Here is an 18,265-nt window from a genome sequence, read left to right as displayed (position 1 = left end):
GCCCCCCCATCCCCCACTGCCCCCTCCCCGGCCCTCTGATGCCCCCCATCCCCCACTGCCCCCTCCCCCGCCCGGCCCTCTGCCGCCCCCCCATCCCCCACTGCCCCCTCCCCCGCCCGGCCCTCTGCTGCCCCCCATCCCCCACTGCCCCCTCCCCAGCCCTCTGCTGTCCCCCATCCCCTGCTGCCCCCTCCTCCCAGCAGTTCCAATCCCTCAGGGCTGAAGTGACCTCCCCAAAGGCTCCAGCAGACAGTAACTTGCCCTGGATGCCAGGCAGAAGCAGGTCTCCAGGACGCAGCTGGCAGGTGAGGTCTGAGCGTCCAGGGAGAGGAACAGGCTAGCAGCAGGGATCTGTCCCCTCCCCCCACGACTTAGGGGAGCAGCCCCTGCCCCAGCCTGCGCCCCAGCCCCTGTGGGTAACTGAAGGCACAGCCGCCCTGGTCCCTGCTGGGCACTGTTTGGATTAGGAGGAGGGAAGGAGGCAGGGCAGTGCCAGCTGCTGTGTGTGGGAGAACCCCCCTGAGTCAGACCAAGCAGTGTCTGCCCTGCCCAGAGGGGGAGCGTAGGAGGCTTAGAAATACCCATTCCCAGGCCCCTCTCTCCAGGAGGAGGAGAGGAAACAAGCAGAGATCCGAAAGCCCCATTCCCAGGACACTGCGAGCCTCCTGCATCAGACAGATGAGGAAACCGAGAATGAATCCCAGGTGCTCAGAGTAACCAGCCCGAAGACACCCAGCTGCCAGGGCCTGGCCCAGGGCTCCCATCCTCCAACACCCCCTGCTACAGTAACCCCAGCTCCCGGGTCCCGGAGCCCCGCTGGAGTTGGCAGAGCTGGGCCAGGAGGATGCCCTGTGCCTGAGCCCAGGTCATCCCACAGAGACTGGGCTCCAGCAGGTGCCGAAAGCCGCCCCCCAGCCCCAACCCCAGCCCAGACTTACTTTGTACTTGCAGTGAGCCAGGCCGTAGTCCCCGACTTTGACGGTCAGGTCAGCAGTGAGTAAGCAGTTCCGCAAAGCCAGGTCGCTAGACAAAGGAAACGCACAGCTGCTGTTACCCAACCCCAGGCGCGCTGGGGCGGAGCAGTGGGGAGCTCACATGCGGGTTGGGGTGAGGGTGCTGGGCAAGCAGCAGCCACCCAGGCCAGAGGGGCCTCAACAACCCAGTGGGGAGACCGGGGAGGGGGCATCAGGGTTCTGGATTTGAACCCGTCCCGTGGCGGGAGGTGAGGAGGGAGCTGGGCCCAGACTTTGGCCAGAGACAGCAGGGATCAGGCTGTAACTCCCTGGCTATTGCGGGGCATTCCAATCATCAGGGAATTCACTGCCTCCGGCCGCCTCCAGCCGGCCATCCCTCCCTCAGACTAGGCCAGGCAGAATGGAGATTGCCTGGCAACCTACCTTGGCCATTTCCTAACCTGCCACTGTGACACGCGCCTCGCAGCATGCGTGAGTGTATGTGTGCATGTGCATGCACACAGGTGAGAGAGTGTGTGTGTACATGCGCGTGTGGGTGGGTGCAAGTGTATGCACACGTATGTCTATGTGTGGGTGTATGCACATGTGGGTGGGTGGGGATGAGGGTGCATGCGTGTGGGGGGCATGGGTATATGAGCACATGTGTAGATGGGGGCGAGGGTGTGTGTAGGTATGGGGGGAACATGGGTGGGTGGCAGAGCGGCTGTGTGTATGGGGGTGCGGGCGAGGGGGTGTATAGGTATGGGGGGACATGAGTGGGTGGCAGAGCGGCTGGGTGTATGGCGGTGCGGGCAAGGGGGTGTGTAGGTATGGGGGGGACATGGGTGGGTGGCAGAGCGGCTGTGTGTATGGGGGTGCGGGCGAGGGTGTGTAGGTACGGGGGGGACGGGTGGGTGGCAGAGAGGCTGTGTGTATGGGGGTGCGGGCGAGGTGGTGTGTAGGTATGGGGGGGACATGGGTGGGTGGCAGAGCGGCTGTGTGTATGGGGGTGCGGGCGAGAGGCTGTGTGTATGGGGGTGCGGGCGAGGGGGTGTATAGGTATGGGGGGACATGGGTGGGTGGCAGAGCGGCTGTGTGTATGGGGGTGCGGGCGAGGGGGTGTATAGGTATGGGGGGGACATGGGTGGGTGGCAGAGCGGCTGTGTGTATGGGGGTGCGGGCGAGGGGGTGTATAGGTATGGGGGGACATGGGTGGGTGGCAGAGTGGCTGTGTGTATGGGGGTGCGGGCGAGAGGCTGTGTGTATGGGGGTGCGGGCGAGGGGGTGTATAGGTATGGGGGGGACATGGGTGGGTGGCAGAGCGGCTGTGTGTATGGGGTTGCGGGCGAGGGGGTGTATAGGTATGGGGGGGACATGGGTGGGTGGCAGAGCGGCTGTGTGTATGGGGTGCGGGCGAGGGGGTGTGTGTTGGGGGGGGTGAGGGTGTATGCATGTGACCCAGACAGGACCCCGTGAGGAGCTGGTGCACACCAGGCATGGATCATGGGTTGTAGGTGTCTGGTTCGAGCCCAGCTCTGGTGACCTATGCGAGATGAGTTGGGGGGGGGGTTCTAGCTCATGTATCACGCTTGCTGCTGGCAGGCTGCGTGGAGAGGCCAGGAGTGCGTGGGCCAGGGGGTCTGAACTGCCCCAGAGACCCCACAGGAACCTCAGCTCCCATGGGGGCAGGGGAGGTGTCCGGGCAGCTGGCCCTGCTGCTGCCCTGTAGAGAACCACCAGGCTCCATTCACCAGCACGAAATAGTGACGGGGAGGCACTGAGCACCCAGGAACTGCCGCTGGAGAGCAGCGCTGGAGGCACCGGTTACCCACCGGGTGGTGGGCAGCACTGGAGACAGAGGCAGTGAGGCAGGGCCCCGCCCGAGGCTCCATGCAGTGCCCGCCAGTGCAGGGCCCAGGCTGTGGCAGGCGAGGAGGATCCGACGGCCCCAGAAGCCAGCGCTCGCCCTCTTCAACAAAATCACTGATGCTGGAGTCTCCGTGTGCAACTCACTCAGCACCAGGATATTGTTGGGGAGGAGAAGCCAGAGGGCGGCAGGTGGACCAGGTTTGAGGAGAGGAACCCCGGAGTCCTGGGCGAGTGGCAGTGCCATGCTGTGCTGCTATGCTGGGGTGAGTCCCTCTCGGCCCCCAGCCAACAGGTGGGTGTGGAAAACCACGGGCTAAAGGGGCCATTGGGAAAGCCACATGCGACACCGTCCGCCCACATGCCAGGCTGGGGACCGGACCATGCCAGGCTGGCATGTGGCTGGGGACCGGACCATGCCCACCCTAGACATGCCCACCCTAGACATGCCCCCAACCCTCTGTCCCCCCTCCCTGTTAGCCTGGACACCCCCTGCACAGTGCCCCCTCAACATACCAGGCAGGGGACTGGACACCCCCCACACACACCAGGCCAGGCCAGACCCACTGGCAGCCCCTCTTCCTCCTTGGCCCATGTCCTCAGGGAGGGGTCGCCAGCCCGCAGGCCTCAGCATGGGAAGCACCTTTACTGCAGTCTCTGCTTATAGCCTGAGCCCAGGGGTGTCACGGGCCCAGCAATCCGGGGATGGCACCTGAGGGGGCCCCGAGCCTTGGTGATGGAGAGGCAGGCGGGTGAGGCTGCATAGGGTACCAGGGCAGTTGCAAGGCCTTTCCAGCCCCTGCTCCCCCAGCCCGCCTGCCCCAGTCCCCACTCCTACACCCCCCCACCCCGCAGCCCTGGTCCCCCTCCCCACCCAGTGTCTAGCTCTCTCAGGGTGCATATCCTGCAGGGAGCTCATGGTTTCTGGAGCCATGGGTGGCAGGGGGCAGGGGCGGGCTATGCTCAGGGCCCAGCAGGCAGGGAAGGGGAGTGTCTGTGGTGCCCCCTCCCCCACCAGCCCAGCCTTACCTGTGCACATAGTGATTCTTGTGCAGGTGCAGGATGCCGCATGCCACTTCGCAGGCCATTCGCTGCAGCGTGAGGGGGTCGGGGGCCATGGAGTCGGCCACCTGGCAGCTCCGCAGGTAGCCTTTCAGGTCGCCCTGTCACGGGAGCAGCAGCCGTCACCGTCCCTGAGCCACAGCCCAGCCTGCCACTGTCGAGGTCTCTGAGCCCCTCCCCGCTCAGTGGCCCTGTGCTGTCCTTCCCCAGGGAGACCCCGAGGGCCCCACGCACCGTCACAAACTGAGAAGCAGCCGGGAGCCGAGCTGAGTGCATCAGGGGAGCGAGGGGGCGTCAGGGCAGGGGAAGAGCTAGAGCAGAGGGCCTGGCCCCAAACTGGTTTGTATGTGTGTGTGTGTGTGTGTGGGGGGAATATATACCTCCCCAGTCCCCTGCCCACGAGCCACAGGCAAACACCCACCTGGGGGGTGGGACATGGCACAGGCGGCACATGCCCACCAACCACCTCCCCCCATGGGTTCTCTCCCCACATGGGGCTCAGAGATCTGGAAAACCCAGCAAGGCTGGGACTGCCCCATGCCAGCAGGCAGGCAGGCAGATCCACTGCGATCTCGGCTCCCTGGCGTGAACCGCATCACCCCAGCCACACAGGGAGCCTGCCAGCGCTGGACACTATGGGGATCACTTGTGGGCCTCTCAGACCCCCATTACCAGCCTTGGCCTTGTGCTGCCCGCAGGGATCCGCGTTGCTGTGAGCCGGCGCAAAGGGCTCTGTGGAGGTGGGCCCCAGAATGAGCTGCATTCGCTGAGACCCCAGCCGTGTTCTCTCACTAACCCTGCTACCAAACGAGGGGCTGGCCTCCCCACCCCGTCTAGCATCCCCCTCACTTTAACCTGTGGCTCAGCACAGGAAAGGAGCCAGCCCCAAAGCTGTGGGGCACTGAGATTCACGAACACTGGGGGGCAAGTGGGGCCTGAAATACCCTGCTCTGGACACGGCGTTGGCCATTCAGCCTCTGCGGCTGCAGCTGGGTCCAGGGGAACCCGCAGGGTGCCAGCCCCAGCATGGGGAAGCAGAGGCGAGCCCAGGGGGCACCTGGGCCACAGAGGGAGAAGGGTTTTAAAGCAGGCGACGTACCAGCGGGCAGAACTCCATGATCAGCAGGTAGGGCGTCACCTCGGCGCACTGGGCCAGGCACTGCAGCAGGTTTGTGTGCTGGAGAGCCCTGCGCGGGGAGAGGAGAGAGCAGCAGAGATTTCAGCCAGGGAAGCAGGGTTGGGACAACTTACCAGTCATCTCTGCGCTGGGCAGCCAGGGGGCTGCGGGTCAGGCTGCCGGGGCACCGGCAGAGCTGTGTGCGGGGAGCCCAGGGCTGGGCTAGCAGAAAGAAACCTTTTCAGAGAGCTTTCTCCTTGTCACCCAGCCCGCACAACGTGTCACTGGGGCAGCACGGAGCTCTCTGCGACCCATCCCCATCCCAGGCCTGGCTGGGCAGAGAACAAATGGGTCCCGGGAAGTGCCAGCCGCCCCAACAGGACCCACAACAATAGGGTGTTTGTTCATCTCTCAGTGCCAAGTTGACCGCTACTCCAATCTCAGCCCTCCCAGATCTGTCAATGTGCCTCAATCCCAACCCACAGGCCCCCCCACCCCCAGATCTGTGAATGCTCCTCAATCTCAACCCCCAACCGGCCAGCTCCCCGCTGCCCACAAACACACTTCCCTGTCAGTGCCTCTCCATCCCAAGCCGCAGCCCCATGGATTAGTCCAGGCCTGGACTCGCCCAGCTCAGCCACCCTTCAGTCCCGCCTAGCCCCCCTGACTTTCCTGCCAGACACAGAGCAGGGCTGATTCGTGCAATGGTTTGGGATGGGACCAGTTTGCTCTGTTCTAGGCCCAGACCCAACGTGCTATCCGTGACTGGAGCCTGGAGACCAGGATAGGCCCAGACGGCAGCGACCCTCAGATGGTGGCTCAGGGATGGCCAGTGTGGGAAAGGGCCTCCCCGCGCCACGCTGCTGACTCAGCCATGGAGGGGAGGCACCCCTGGGAGCTGAGCGCCAGAGGCTTTGGCTCCACACTGGCAGGGAGGGACCCAGCAGTGGGGCCATCCCCAGAGCCCTTCCCTGGGGCAAGGGAGCCCTTTCCTTGCATGGCAGAGACACCAGGGTTCGAGCGGGTGCTGTGCTGGCAGCAGCAACCCCGGGGCCTACCTGTACGGCTGGGCTTCCTCCAGGAACTGCATCTGGTCCTGCACGCTGGCGCTCACCTTCAGCTCCTTCACCACCACCTGGGTGCTGCTGAGCCCCAAGTTCACCTCCCCCAGGAACACCTAGGGATGGCAGCACACGACAGCCTTGCGTCCCCATCCCTGCGCCCCATGGCACGTCCCCTGCCTGCCCTCACATCCCTGCGCCCACCTCCTGTGCCCCATGGCACATCCTCTGCCTGCCCTCACATCCCTGCGCCCTCGTCCTGCGTCCACCTCCTGCGCCCCATGGCATGTCCCCTGCCTGTCCTCACGTCCCTGCACCCACCTCCCTGCGCCCTCATCCTGCGCCCCATGGCACGTCCCCTGCCTGCCCTCACATCCCTGCGCCCTCCTGCATCCCATGGTACGTCCCCTGCCTGTCCTCATGTCCCTGCACCCACATCCCTGCGCCCTCGTCCTGCGCCCTCGTCCTGCGCCCCATGACATGTCCCCTGCCTGCCCTCACATCCCTGCGCCCTCCTCCTGCGCCCCATGGTACATCCCCTGCCTGTCCTCATGTCCCTGCACGCACATCCCTGCGCCCACATCCTGCGCCCCATGGTACGTCCCCTGCCTGTCCTCATGTCCCTGCACCCACATCCCTGTGCCCTCGTCCTACGCCCACCTCCTGCACCCCATGGCACGTCCCCTGCCTGTCCTCATGTCCCTGCACCCACATCCCTGCACCCTCGTCCTGCGCCCCATGGCATGTCCTCTGCCTGCCCTCATATCCCTGCACCCACATCCCTGCGCCCCACAGCACGTCCCCTACCTGCCCTCACATCCCCTCCCTACGCCCATGTCCCCATCCTGTGCCACAGCCCCACGGCCCGCAGCATGTCTCCTCCCTGCGCCCACGTCCCTGTGCCCTGTGACACATCCCCTGCCTGCCCTCACATCCCCACCCTGCAGTGCGTCCCCTCCCTGCACCCCGTGGCACACCCACTCCCTGTGCCCACGTCCCTGCCCTGAGCCCACAGCACCATGCCCTGCAGCATGTCCCCTCCCCACCCCCATGTTCCCGTCCTGCCCGTTGCTGAACCCACTTCCCCTGCGGGGGGCATACTTGTCCCTCTCGCCCCTACCCCATCGCTGCCCCATACCCCTCCCTGTTCCTGCATCCCCATGTCCTCCCACCGGCACACCCCTTCCCCAGAGATGGGTGCCTCTCTCCCTGCAGGGGCACATTCTCCTCCCAAGACCAGCACCCACCTCCCCTGTCTCCTCTTCCCCAGGCTCCAAGGCTTCCTGCCCCACCCCCGCCCAATGACCCCAGGCAGGATGGCCCCCAGAGCAGCACACGGCTGAGCCCGCGCTCAGGGCAGGGAGGCAGGACAGTCTGGCCAAGGATGCCAGAGCCACAGCGAGTCCCAAACGCTCACGCAGCAGCCTGGGGGGCGAGAGGCTGAGCTGACCTAGTTGGGGAACCAAGACACAGAGCCCCACACGAGCTCTAGGGCCTACCCCCACAACCCTGCTGCCGGGGCGAATCCCGGGCCTGAGCTGGCGTCCCTCAGCGAGCCCTCCCCGGCCCCCCCCCCAAGAGAGGGACATGCTCACCTTCCCAAACCAGCCATGGCCGATCTCCTTCAAGTAGAGGAGGCTGTGCCGCCCCAGATCCGTGCACTTGAGCAGCTGCACTGTGAGAGAGCACATCCAGCTAGCTGGGCATCAGCGTGCCCGGTGGCCCGCCCCACCCGCCTGTCAGGTTATCCGCGTCTCCCAGCCGTGCCCAGCTTGCCCCCTCCAGCCGTTCGGCGCCAGGCCCCATGCAGCCTCACGGTGGTCATCCATCGGCCCTGCGGCGCTGTCTCCTGGGCTCCGGCTGGCAGAGCTGTGGGCTCAAGCAAGGCCTGGCAGCATTGTCCCAGGAGCAGCCGGTATTGTGGGAGGCTCCAGCCCCTCACACCCTGTGATATTGCACTGGGCGGAGCTGCACTCCAGGGGCGTCGGCTAGTGCCCCCGGGCAGGCAGCAGGTGTCAGTTGTGGCCCCTTCATGTCCAGGAACCGCTCCCTGCTGGCGTTCCCCACCACGGGCTGGGAGCCGTCTGTCCCAGTGGAACAGCCCTTTCCCACTGAGCTCTCCCCAAGGTGGCAGCAGGTGGGGGGGCTGCCCCTCCTCCCCCAGTCCAGCTGGGAGGTCCAGGAACCCACAGCTGGACAGGATGGAGGCGAAGTCAGAGCGAGCAGGCACCCTGCAGGCCAGCCCAACCACCCAGCCAGCAGCTCCGGGGCATCTGGGATTCAGCCCCCACACTCCTCCCGCCCAGTCCTGCCTGGCACTCCCTCCCTCCCCAACAGAATCCCAGCATTCCAGACCCACGGACCCACAGAGGGCAGCAATGGGCCCATTGTTGGTCAGCATTGCGCCGCCCTGCACCGCTCCGGCCATGCCAGACACTGGGGCCATTGTCCAAGCCCCAGTGAGATCAGCTGGGGAAGCACTCGGCACAGCAGCAGAGAGGGGCAGGGGGTGAGGGCAGCTTCTCTGTGGCAGCGTTTGTTGGCTCCTTGCCCCGCCCGGCGAGCTCAGAATTCCTCTCCCACTCACAGACCTGTTTACCCCAGCCAGGGGGGCAGCGCCAGGGAAGGAATTTGGGGCCGTGGGATGAGCTCAGAAAGTGCCTGTGTCTCCAGGGGCCTGTGCCGGAACAGGAGCCCAGTGTGACCTGCCTGCCCAGGGTCCGCGCTCTCTGTGGCAGAGGCCTTCCCTTCCCCAACCTGCCTGGCCCGGAGTGCTACTCCCAGCCCCCTCAGCACTGGGGCTGGTGAACCTGGGCTGCTCCCCTGCACTGGTGCTGGAGAAAAGGCCTGAGGGATGCTGGCCAGAGGGGGCTGCAGGCCAGGCGACAGGGCCCCCGGAGCCGGCTCTCCCGCCCCCCGCTAATGGGCCAAGACCACCTCCTCCCGGGGCATGTGTCTGGGCTCATGTGAGCCCTGCACTCCGCAGGGAGAGCGTCCCCCCAAAAGCAACCCTTTATCCCAGGTGTGTCCACAGGTCGGGCCACTGAGCCATGGGCCAGGTGGCTGGGATTCCCTGCCCCAGGCAGGGGCCAAGAGCGCCCTCTGCAGGTGCCAGGCAACCTCTGCAGCTCGGGGGAGGACAGCCCCCAGTAATCCCAGCCAGCCCTGCTCCCGAGTGGGGGCTGCAGGCAGGCATGGGCAGTGCACAGCGACTCCTAGGAGCATCCTTGGAGCCAGCCATGGGAAGGGGCTGTTGGCCGTGGTCACCGTGTGTCTGCCTCCCTCCCCCAGAGCAGAGATGGCTCCATCCCCACCGTGTACATGGCAGCAGAGACCATGGCGGGCGCCAGCCAGACCCCGAGGTGGCTGTGGCCCCGCTCTTTCATCAGGACGGGGAGCGCTGTCCTGCAGGGAGATGCCACGAAGGTTCCCAGGGAGCAGCAGGATTCGAAGCTGCAATCCACTCAGGAACTGCAGCTGCCCAGCCCTGCTCCGCCATGCAGCTTACCTGAGTGCCCTGGCTGCTTGGCCATGGGGAGCGACACCTCGGTAAGGGGCAGGATGTAAACCTCAGGGCCATTCTCCGTGGCTGGGGACCCCTGCACCGAGAACTCGGTCACGTAATCTTCTCCCTCAGCATTCTCGAACTCCTGGCCCGGGCACAAAGTGAAGGGCAGGGGCAGATGTGAGCACAGCACAGGCACACAGAGCTGAGCACGCCCACGCACCCCCCCCCACACACACACAGCTTCACTGCCCCCCCTCAGCACGCCATGGAGCTGGCAGGAGAGAATAGACACGAGGAGCCTGCCACGCCCTGCCTCACACGCTTCTCTCCCTTTCCTCATGTCCCACGCCCAGCAGGTCTGTCAGGCCATGGGCTCCTCCTGGGTTCCTCGCGTGTTTGTACAGCGCCTGGCGCACCTTGGGGGCTGCCCAGCCACCCATTTTCTATTGTGCCCATGCAGAGCGGCGGCTCCGCTGGGCCCGCTCACCTGCTCCCCGCGCAGCCGTGTCTGATGCAGAGCCCTGGCCCTGAGCTCACTGTGAGCGCTCCCCCCCCGCCAGCAAGCGCCCCTACCCAGCGAGTGGAGTGCATCACCCACCAGGGCTACTGCCCAGCCCCCCAGGGCTCGATCTCAGCCTCCTCCCCCCATGGTCTCTGGGGGCAGCTGGTGAACGCTGGGCTGGGTAGCAGAGCCACTCTCCGCCCCGTGCCCTCACGAGTAGCCTCCAGCTCCCCAGCGCTGCCTTCGGGGCAGGGGGTGGGGCAGCCCCATCCCCGGAGAGTGGACTGGCCGGGGAGATACCTGGGGAAGGGGAGTAGCCAGATTGCCCATCACCCCAGCAGGCATGTGACTCTGACCCAGGCACGCATGAGCTGCTGCAGCGTGAGCTTAAGGGTCGGGCAGCCCCACATGGGGCTGGGAGAGACTCCAGCCCCACAAGGCTCCGCCCGTATCACCACAGGGCTCTGCCCGCCCCACGTCTCTCTCATCCCTCCTCAGAGGCCTGTCCCAGCCCCATGGCCCTGCTCTCTGTGCAGCCCACGGGCACCCTCCCTTTACCTGGCTGTGTGCCCCAGACAGCCTTTCGGGCCTGACAGCTGCCTCCGTGAACAGACAGGGCACGGCGAGCATCTCCCCTGCCCCGCCCTGCCGCAGCTGTCACCAGTATCATAGTGCCTGGGGCCTCGCTGCCGTGCCACGTTCGGGGCTCCTCCCTGGCTGGACTTGCTGGGCCACAGGGCAGCGTCTGGGCTGGACACAAACCCTCTCCCTACTCCTATATAGGCAGCGTGGGGGGCTGAGCCGCCTCATTGTTCCTCTGCAGGCTCCACGGGCCGGTCAAGCCCATGGCGCAATACGTGCCCACCCCGCCAGCTGGCTTCCCCGCTCGGGCGCCGCGAGCCTCCACAAAAATCCCAGCAAACAGAGAAAACTGTTCCTCAGGCACATTCTGTGCGGGGCAGTCACAGCCCCTCCCACCCCGCAGGGCATCAGGGGCATTTCCAGGGCAGAGGCCTGGCCAGAGAGTGACGCGACCGAAGCCAGACACAGCTGGTGTGTGATGCTAAGCCGCCCAGGCCCTGCCCAGCTCCCTGGGACAGGAGCTGTTAGCGTGGGCCAAGGAGAAGGGCCCCAGTCTCTGTGGGCCCAGGCACACACGCCATGACGTGGGGTTAACGAGGCACCAGACCCACCAGCACCCCCAGCGACATCGCTGGCTGGTCCCCTCTTCCCTCTCCCCTCATCCCCCCAGCCAGGCTGGGACCCTCCTCTTGTTCACCCCCCCAGCCAGACTGGGACCCCCTCCCTTTGTCCCCCTGGGGCTCCTCTTCCCACATTCCCCCCCGGGAGCCAGGCTGGGACCCCCTCCCCTTGTCCCCCGCCCCAGCCAGGCTGGGACCCTCTTCCCACATTCCCCACCCCCGAGCCAGGCTGGGACCCTCTTCCCTCCCCCAGCCAGGCTGGGACCGACCCTTCTTGTCTCCCCCCTCCCCAGCCAGGCTGGAACCCCTCCCCTTGTTTCCCTCCCCCAAGCCAGGCTGGGCCCCCCCTCCCCTCATCCCCCTCCCGCAGCCAGGCTGGGACCCCCTCTTTGGAGCACTCACCTTGAAGCCAATGTCTCCCTTCTTGCAGCACAGACAGGCCAACATGAGGAAGATGAAGGTAAAGAGACCAGAGAAGGAAAGCGCCACCACAGCGAGTGACGAGGACCAGGAGAGCTCGCTAAGGGGGGTGCCGTCTGCGGGGAGACAAACGTGGGGGGGTGGAGAGATTAGGGGGGGCAGGCGACAAACGCAGAGCGTCTCCCTTGCTGTAGAACTGATAAATGAAATTGTTTTTAATTGTAACTTCTGTTCACCATTCACTACACTTGCCTACATTGTAACTTCTGTTCACAGTTTGCCTATTATAATTCAAACCCCATTTTAAAACGCTCACTCCATTTTGTAAAAGCTTCCTCCAACCTTCATTTTTGCAAACCCTGCTGTAATCTTATGAGTTTAGTTTAGCTGTGTGACTGAGGTATGCAAGGATGATGGAATCAACCTCCAGCCCCAGCCTGTCCTGATGAAATAGAGTTCAAACCCCACCGGCTGAAGATGCAGACAAGAGCCCTAACAAGGTAAGAAGAGTCCACCCTAAAAAGAAAAGGTACAATAGAAGGAAGATCAAAGTCAGGTCCGAGGCTGAAAGTCCTGTCTGCAATTGATGGGTGATCAATCACCAAACCCAGAGGCAGCGTGACACAAGACCTATAGACACTGGATTCAAACTAAAGCCTACAAACATGATGGGTGAGATGGGAGACTTTGGAGGGTAACATTCTGCTGCCAACATGGAAGGGCATCGGTGCAGGCCCAACAGAGACCCAGCTCGTCCTTCTGCCCGGCTTTCCTGGCCAGTTACCGCCACAAGCTACGAACCCAAGCTGAAAAATCAAGCCACAAACTCAAGCTATCTTCAGGACTGGTAACTATGCAGCAGCTGCAGAACATCTCTCTCTCTCTCTCTGTGTATTAAGATATTAGTTATTGATCATAAATCAGATTATCATAATAAATGTGGCATCTTTGTCTTGCCCCCTGAAAAGATCCTGTGTAGTTTTGTCTGTACAACATTGCGGGGCCAGCGGCCAGACAGAGAGAGGGGACAAAACCTAGGAGCTGCGCCAGGGAGCCCAGCCATGGCAGAGCTGGGAGCCTCGTGGGTATGTGTGAGGAGACAAAAAATAGTCCCAGCCCAGGCCTGCCGACCCAGCCACTGTGCTCCTGGCTGTACACCCCCCCCCCGCCGGCTTCCGAGCTGGCCCCGGAGGGCAGCCCCAGCCCTGCCCGTGGCCCACGGTGGCCATGAACAGCAGCTGAAGGCCAGGGCTCGACGCTGAGCGGAGTACCCCAAATGCAGCCCAGGAGGGGAGCAGGGAAGTGGGGAGATGGTGCATTGCTCCCATCGCCCACAGGGGGGCACTGCCGCACCACAGACAGGCGGCCGCCAGCCAATTGCTCTAGGACCGATCCCCTGGCCAAGGGGGTGCCAGCCTGGGCCGCTGTCGCCTGCTGAACACAGAGGGGCCCATTTGGCAAAGACACAGAGAGAACTGAACCAGTCACAGCTGGTTTCACTGCAAAGAAAGGCAAAACCCTGGGCCTCCAGGCGCTGGGATCAGGGGGCAGGAGACTTTGCAATGCACAAGAGACAATTTGCCATTTGGGCCAGTTTATACAATCCTTGAGGAAGCAGTTAACCAGCTTCCTAAATCCTCGATCTGTGTACGTACACCTGCGTGCACCCACGTGCATCAGTGTGCATGCCCGAGGCTGTCTGGGTGCATGTGCGTCCTCCCTGCACACGCAGACACAGCTCAGCCTCTAATCCTGGGCCTAGCACTCACTGGAAGGCACAACACATCCCTCGGCTCCGCACCGTTGCCATGACAATAATTCAGATTCATAGCCCTGAACTAATCCCACAGCACAGTTGTTAGGAGAACATCCCCAAATGGTTTGTGACGGCGAATCCCTCATGCCCCTTGTTAAGCTGGTATTCCACTGCTGCGCCCAGTCGCGAAGCCCCACTGGCCTGTCCCAGGGGATTTCTAGCCACTGTTCCTTCCGCTGGGATCCTGCTTTAGCCCTGCCCAGTAACTCCAGCAAGGGCCGTTTCCCCAGAGGCTGAGGCAAGGAGCAGAAGCAGCCCCTGCTGCTCCCCAGCTCCCTGCCGCCCTAGCACTGGTCTCCACAGCCCACGCGGGCACCCAGGGTGCTTCTGGTCACCATTCACTTGCTGAGTCTCTCCTACATGGCCTGAAATGGCCTGGGTCCTGCATGCCCCCAGCTCCCCCCCCCATTTCTACTTGCAGAGTCAACTTCAGCCAGCAGCCCCCAGGTTCCGCAGGGTCCGTGCAGGATTCTGCTCTCAGCGAAGGGTCCAGGGATGGCTCCCTTTGATTTACTGCACCCTGAATTAGTGGCTTTGCACACCCACTGGGAGGCCGTGGGGCAGGGTGCAAGGGGGGGCTGTGTGTCTGGGGGCTGCAGGGGGGGGTTGGACCCGGCTCCTGTTTGGGGGCGGGCGGGGGTCCTTTTCCAGGGTGCTGGCGCACGTTCCCCAACCACCAGCTGGGGGAGAGGGGGATGTTAGCAGCTAAACAGAGATTAACATACATGAAGGTGCAAGGGCCCCAATTCAGCCACCTCTGGGGTTGGCCGCAGCCGCAGTTCTGTTCCACCAGCAGCACGTTGGGGTGGAAGGAAGGAGAAGGACACAACCTCCAACTCAAAGCGCCACAGCTGCAGCAGGACTTCGGGCAGGGCACCAAACATGCTGTTCCTCCAGCTGGAGAGCTGGGCTAGGACACTGTGTTCCTGGCCTTGGGCACCGGCTCAGGACGCTCAGGGTCAGCTGAGCTGCAGGAACTCCTGTCACCCAGCAAACAGGAAGGAAGCCTGTGCCTGGCTCTCGAAGGGCTCCACAGGCCCCAGTTCCTTCTCATGCCCCACGCAAACAAGGACTGAACATGGCTCTGAGGCCTGGTGCCATCTCATCCCTTAGGGCCTGGCCCAGCATGGCATCTCTTCTCAAATATCCCTCTGGCTGGGACAGTGCCGCAGCCCCAGGGAGAAGGTGGTGGATGAGCCCAGCACCTCCAGGTGAGGGGGAAAAGGAGCCGGGGACCCACGCTTGGCAGAAACCCAACTCTGACCACAAGCAGTAAAGAGCAAGGAGGAGAGAGAAGTCCTGTGAGTACCAGTAACGGGTCAACCTCACATCTCCCCTCTGCTGCAGGCAAGTCACCAGGGCATCCCCCGGCCCGACATGCTGGTCTGCTGCAGGAGGGATCGGCATCTTTCAGGAAAGCCCAGGGAGCAGCAGATACACCCCCCAGCTCCCCCAGGGAGCCCAGAGCATCGCTGCTGCGGCCAGAGTAAGCGAGCGGCAGCGTGTTGGAGCCGCCGAGCAAGTCTCCTCTGAGCAGGGAGCCCAGCAGAGCCATCCAGCCCCCGCTGGCCCCTAGAGTAGCCAACGGCATACACAGGGGCCCTTCATGCAGTGGGTTTATGGGGCACCTGTGGAGCGAACATCTGCGGTTTTTGTTGCCAAGCTGTGAGCTTGCTTTGTGCTCGCTGGATGCCAGCCGCTCAGCCATTTCCCCCAGGAACCCCCACCACACCCGCCTGAAAAGCTGCTCCAGAGCCACCGGGAACAAACAGCGTCATTATACCCGGAGGAAGCAGCAGGGAGGCACAGGGGTTGCAGCCATGACTCAGAGACCAGCTGGCTCGATCCACGCCGACTGCCGTAAAAACACCACCACAAGATTGCCAGAGCCGGGCCCCTCGCCAGCCCGGGGCACCCAGCGGCACAAGGCTGGCGCTGCAGGGAGCCAAGAGAAAGGCAACCAAAGTGATCGGGGAGCTGCAGGGACCCTGGAGGAGGAAAGGCTAAACGAGATCGGCCATGGGGGTAGGGGATACGTGCAAAGCAATGATGAACAAGCTGGGGGGCAGCGAGGGATGGAACGACAGGAAATGGAGGAACACGGCCCCCGGTGAAAGGCACTAGACCGTAGGACAGCCCAACAGCTGTGCGGGGAACCCGGCTGCAGGCAGACGGAACTGGAGGGAGAGAACGCACCAGCCACGCTGGGCATGAGCCGCTGATGGCCACAGGACGAAGTAGCTGGAACGGGCATTTCAGAGCAGGACAGCTGCTGAGGCTGGCTCCTAACACACAATGGTTTCTGCACCTCTGAGGACGGGCCCCATTTGCTCTTTGGCTTCTGGGTCATTTTGCCTGGGGTAGCTCCTAGGAACTGGAGACACAGCTCACTGTGGGGCGAGGGCCACATGGGAGCGGATGAGGGTCCCAGGTGCGAGGGTGCCATGGGAGCAGACGAGCGAGCCAGGGGGGTGAGGGCGCCATGGGAGCGGACGAGCGAGCCAGGGGGGTGAGGGTGCCATGGGAGCGGACAAGGGAGCTGTGGGCGAGGGCAGCACGGGAGCAGACAAGGGAGCTGGGGGCAAGGGCGCCGTGGGAGTGGACAAGGGACCCAGGGGCGAGGGTGACGTGGGAGTGGATGAGGGAGCCGGGGGCGAGGGCAGCGTGGGAGCAGACAAGGGCCCCAGGGGTGAGAGCAGCGTGGGAGCAGACAAGGGAGCTGGGGGTGAGGGCAGCATGGGAGCGGACGAGGGAGCCAGGGGCGAGGGCAGCGTGGGAGCGGATGAGGGAGCCGGGGGCGAGGGCAGCGTGGGAGCGGACGAGGGAGCCGGGGGGAGGGCACCGTGGGAGCAGATGAGGGAGCCGGGGGCGAGGGCACCGTGGGAGTGGACGAGGGAGCCAGGGGGAGGGCACCGTGGGAGTGGACAAGGGAGCCAGGGGTGAGGGCAGCGTGGGAGTGGATGAGGGAGCCGGGGGCGAGGGCACCGTGGGAGCAGATGAGGGAGCCGGGGGCGAGGGCACCGTGGGAGTGGACGAGGGAGCCGGGGGGAGGGCAGCGTGGGAGTGGACGAGGGGCCCGGGGGTGAGGGCAGCGTGGGAGTGGATGAGGGAGTTGGGCGCGAGGGCACCGTGGGAGCGGACGAGGGAGCCGGGGGCGAGGGCACCGTGGGAGCGCACGAGGGAGCCGGGGCGAGGGCACCGTGGGAGTGGACGAGGGAGCCGGGGGGAGGGCACCGTGGGAGCGGACGAGGGAGTCGGGGGCGAGGGCAGCGTGGGAGCGGACGAGGGAGCCGGGGGCGAGGGCACCGTGGGAGTGGAAGAGGGAGCCAGGGCGAGGGCACCGTGGGAGTGGACAAGGGAGCCAGGGGTGAGGGTAGCGTGGGAGCGGATGAGGGAGTCGGGGGCGAGGGCACCGTGGGAGTGGATGAGGGAGCCGGGGGCGAGGGCACCGTGGGAGCAGATGAGGGAGCCGGGGGCGAGGGCACCGTGGGAGTGGACGAGGGGCCCGGGGGTGAGGGCAGCGTGGGAGCGGATGAGGGAGTTGGGCGCGAGGGCAGCGTGGGAGCGGACGAGGGAGCTGGAGGTGAGGGCAGCGTGGGAGCGGACGAGGGAGCCGGGGGCGAGGGCAGCGTGGGAGCGGACGAGGGGCCCGGGGGTGAGGGCACCGTGGGAGCGGACGAGGGAGCCGGGGGCGAGGGCAGCGTGGGAGTGGACGAGGGGCCCGGGGGTGAGGGCAGCGTGGGAGCGGATGAGGGAGTTGGGCGCGAGGGCAGCGTGGGAGCGGACGAGGGAGCCGGAGGTGAGGGCAGTGTGGGAGCGGACGAGGGGCCCGGGGGTGAGGGCACCGTGGGAGCGGACGAGGGAGCCGGGGGGAGGGCAGCGTGGGAGCGGATGAGGGAGCCGGGGCGAGGGCACCGTGGGAGCGGACGAGGGAGCCGGGGGCGAGGGCAGCGTGGGAGTGGACGAGGGAGCCGGGGCGAGGGTAGCGTGGGAGCGGACGAGGGAGCCGGGGGCGAGGGCAGCGTGGGAGTGGACGAGGGAGCCGGGGCGAGGACACCGTGGGAGCGGATGAGGGAGTTGGGCGCGAGGGCAGCGTGGGAGCGGATGAGGGAGCCAGGGGTGAGGGCACCGTGGGAGCAGATGAGGGAGCCGGAGGTGAGGGCACCGTGGGAGCGGATGAGGGAGCCGGGGGAGAGGGCAGCGTGGGAGCGGACGAGGGAGCCGGGGGCGAGGGCAGCGTGGGAGCGGATGAGGGAGCCGGGGGCGAGGGCACCGTGGGAGCGGACAAGGGAGCCAGGGGCGAGGGCAGCGTGGGAGCGGACGAGGGCCCCGGGGGTGAGGGCAGCGTGGGAGCGGATGAGGGAGCCGGGGGCGAGGGCACCGTGGGAGCGGACGAGGGAGCCGGGGGTGAGGGCACCGTGGGAGCGGACGAGGGAGCCGGGGGAGAGGGCAGCGTGGGAGCGGACGAGGGAGCCAGGGGTGAGGGCACCGTGGGAGCAGATGAGGGAGCCGGGGGTGAGGGCAGCGTGGGAGCGGATGAGGGAGCCGGGGGCGAGGGCAGCGTGGGAGCGGACGAGGGAGCCGGGGGGAGGGCACCGTGGGAGCGGATGAGGGAGCCGGGGGGAGGGCACCGTGGGAGCGGACGAGGGAGCCGGGGGCGAGGGCAGCGTGGGAGCGGACGAGGGAGCCGGGGGCGAGGGCAGCGTGGGAGCGGACGAGGGAGCCGGGGGCGAGGGCACCGTGGGAGCGGACGAGAGG

At 65.3% G+C, this 18,265-nt stretch overlaps 1 protein-coding gene across 5 annotated transcripts in view; it reads right to left on the bottom strand.

Moving 5' to 3' along the window:
* The window catches only part of AATK (apoptosis associated tyrosine kinase), a 46,130-nt gene that overhangs the window by 16,872 nt on the left and 10,993 nt on the right, over window positions 1–18,265 (bottom strand). For 4 of the 5 annotated variants that reach the window (XM_030533935.1, XM_030533934.1, XM_030533931.1 and 1 more), the window contains exons 2-8: window positions 11,674–11,807; window positions 9,568–9,709; window positions 7,655–7,734; window positions 6,057–6,175; window positions 4,981–5,068; window positions 3,849–3,982; window positions 939–1,023 (exon numbers count right to left, since the gene is read on the bottom strand). In XM_030533935.1, the coding sequence (XP_030389795.1) occupies window positions 939–1,023; window positions 3,849–3,982; window positions 4,981–5,068; window positions 6,057–6,175; window positions 7,655–7,734; window positions 9,568–9,709; window positions 11,674–11,718 (693 nt within the window). In that variant the 5' untranslated portion in view covers window positions 11,719–11,807. The remainder of the gene's footprint in view (window positions 1–938; window positions 1,024–3,848; window positions 3,983–4,980; window positions 5,069–6,056; window positions 6,176–7,654; window positions 7,735–9,567; window positions 9,710–11,673; window positions 11,808–18,265) is intronic. The other variant, XM_030533933.1, reaches the window with a different exon arrangement.

Source organism: Gopherus evgoodei, chromosome 15, assembly GCF_007399415.2.
Source record: "Gopherus evgoodei ecotype Sinaloan lineage chromosome 15, rGopEvg1_v1.p, whole genome shotgun sequence".
Taxonomy (NCBI): Eukaryota; Metazoa; Chordata; order Testudines; family Testudinidae; genus Gopherus; species Gopherus evgoodei.
The sequence above is the reverse complement of the archived record's forward strand: the minus strand, read 5'-3'. Positions and strand labels throughout refer to the sequence as shown.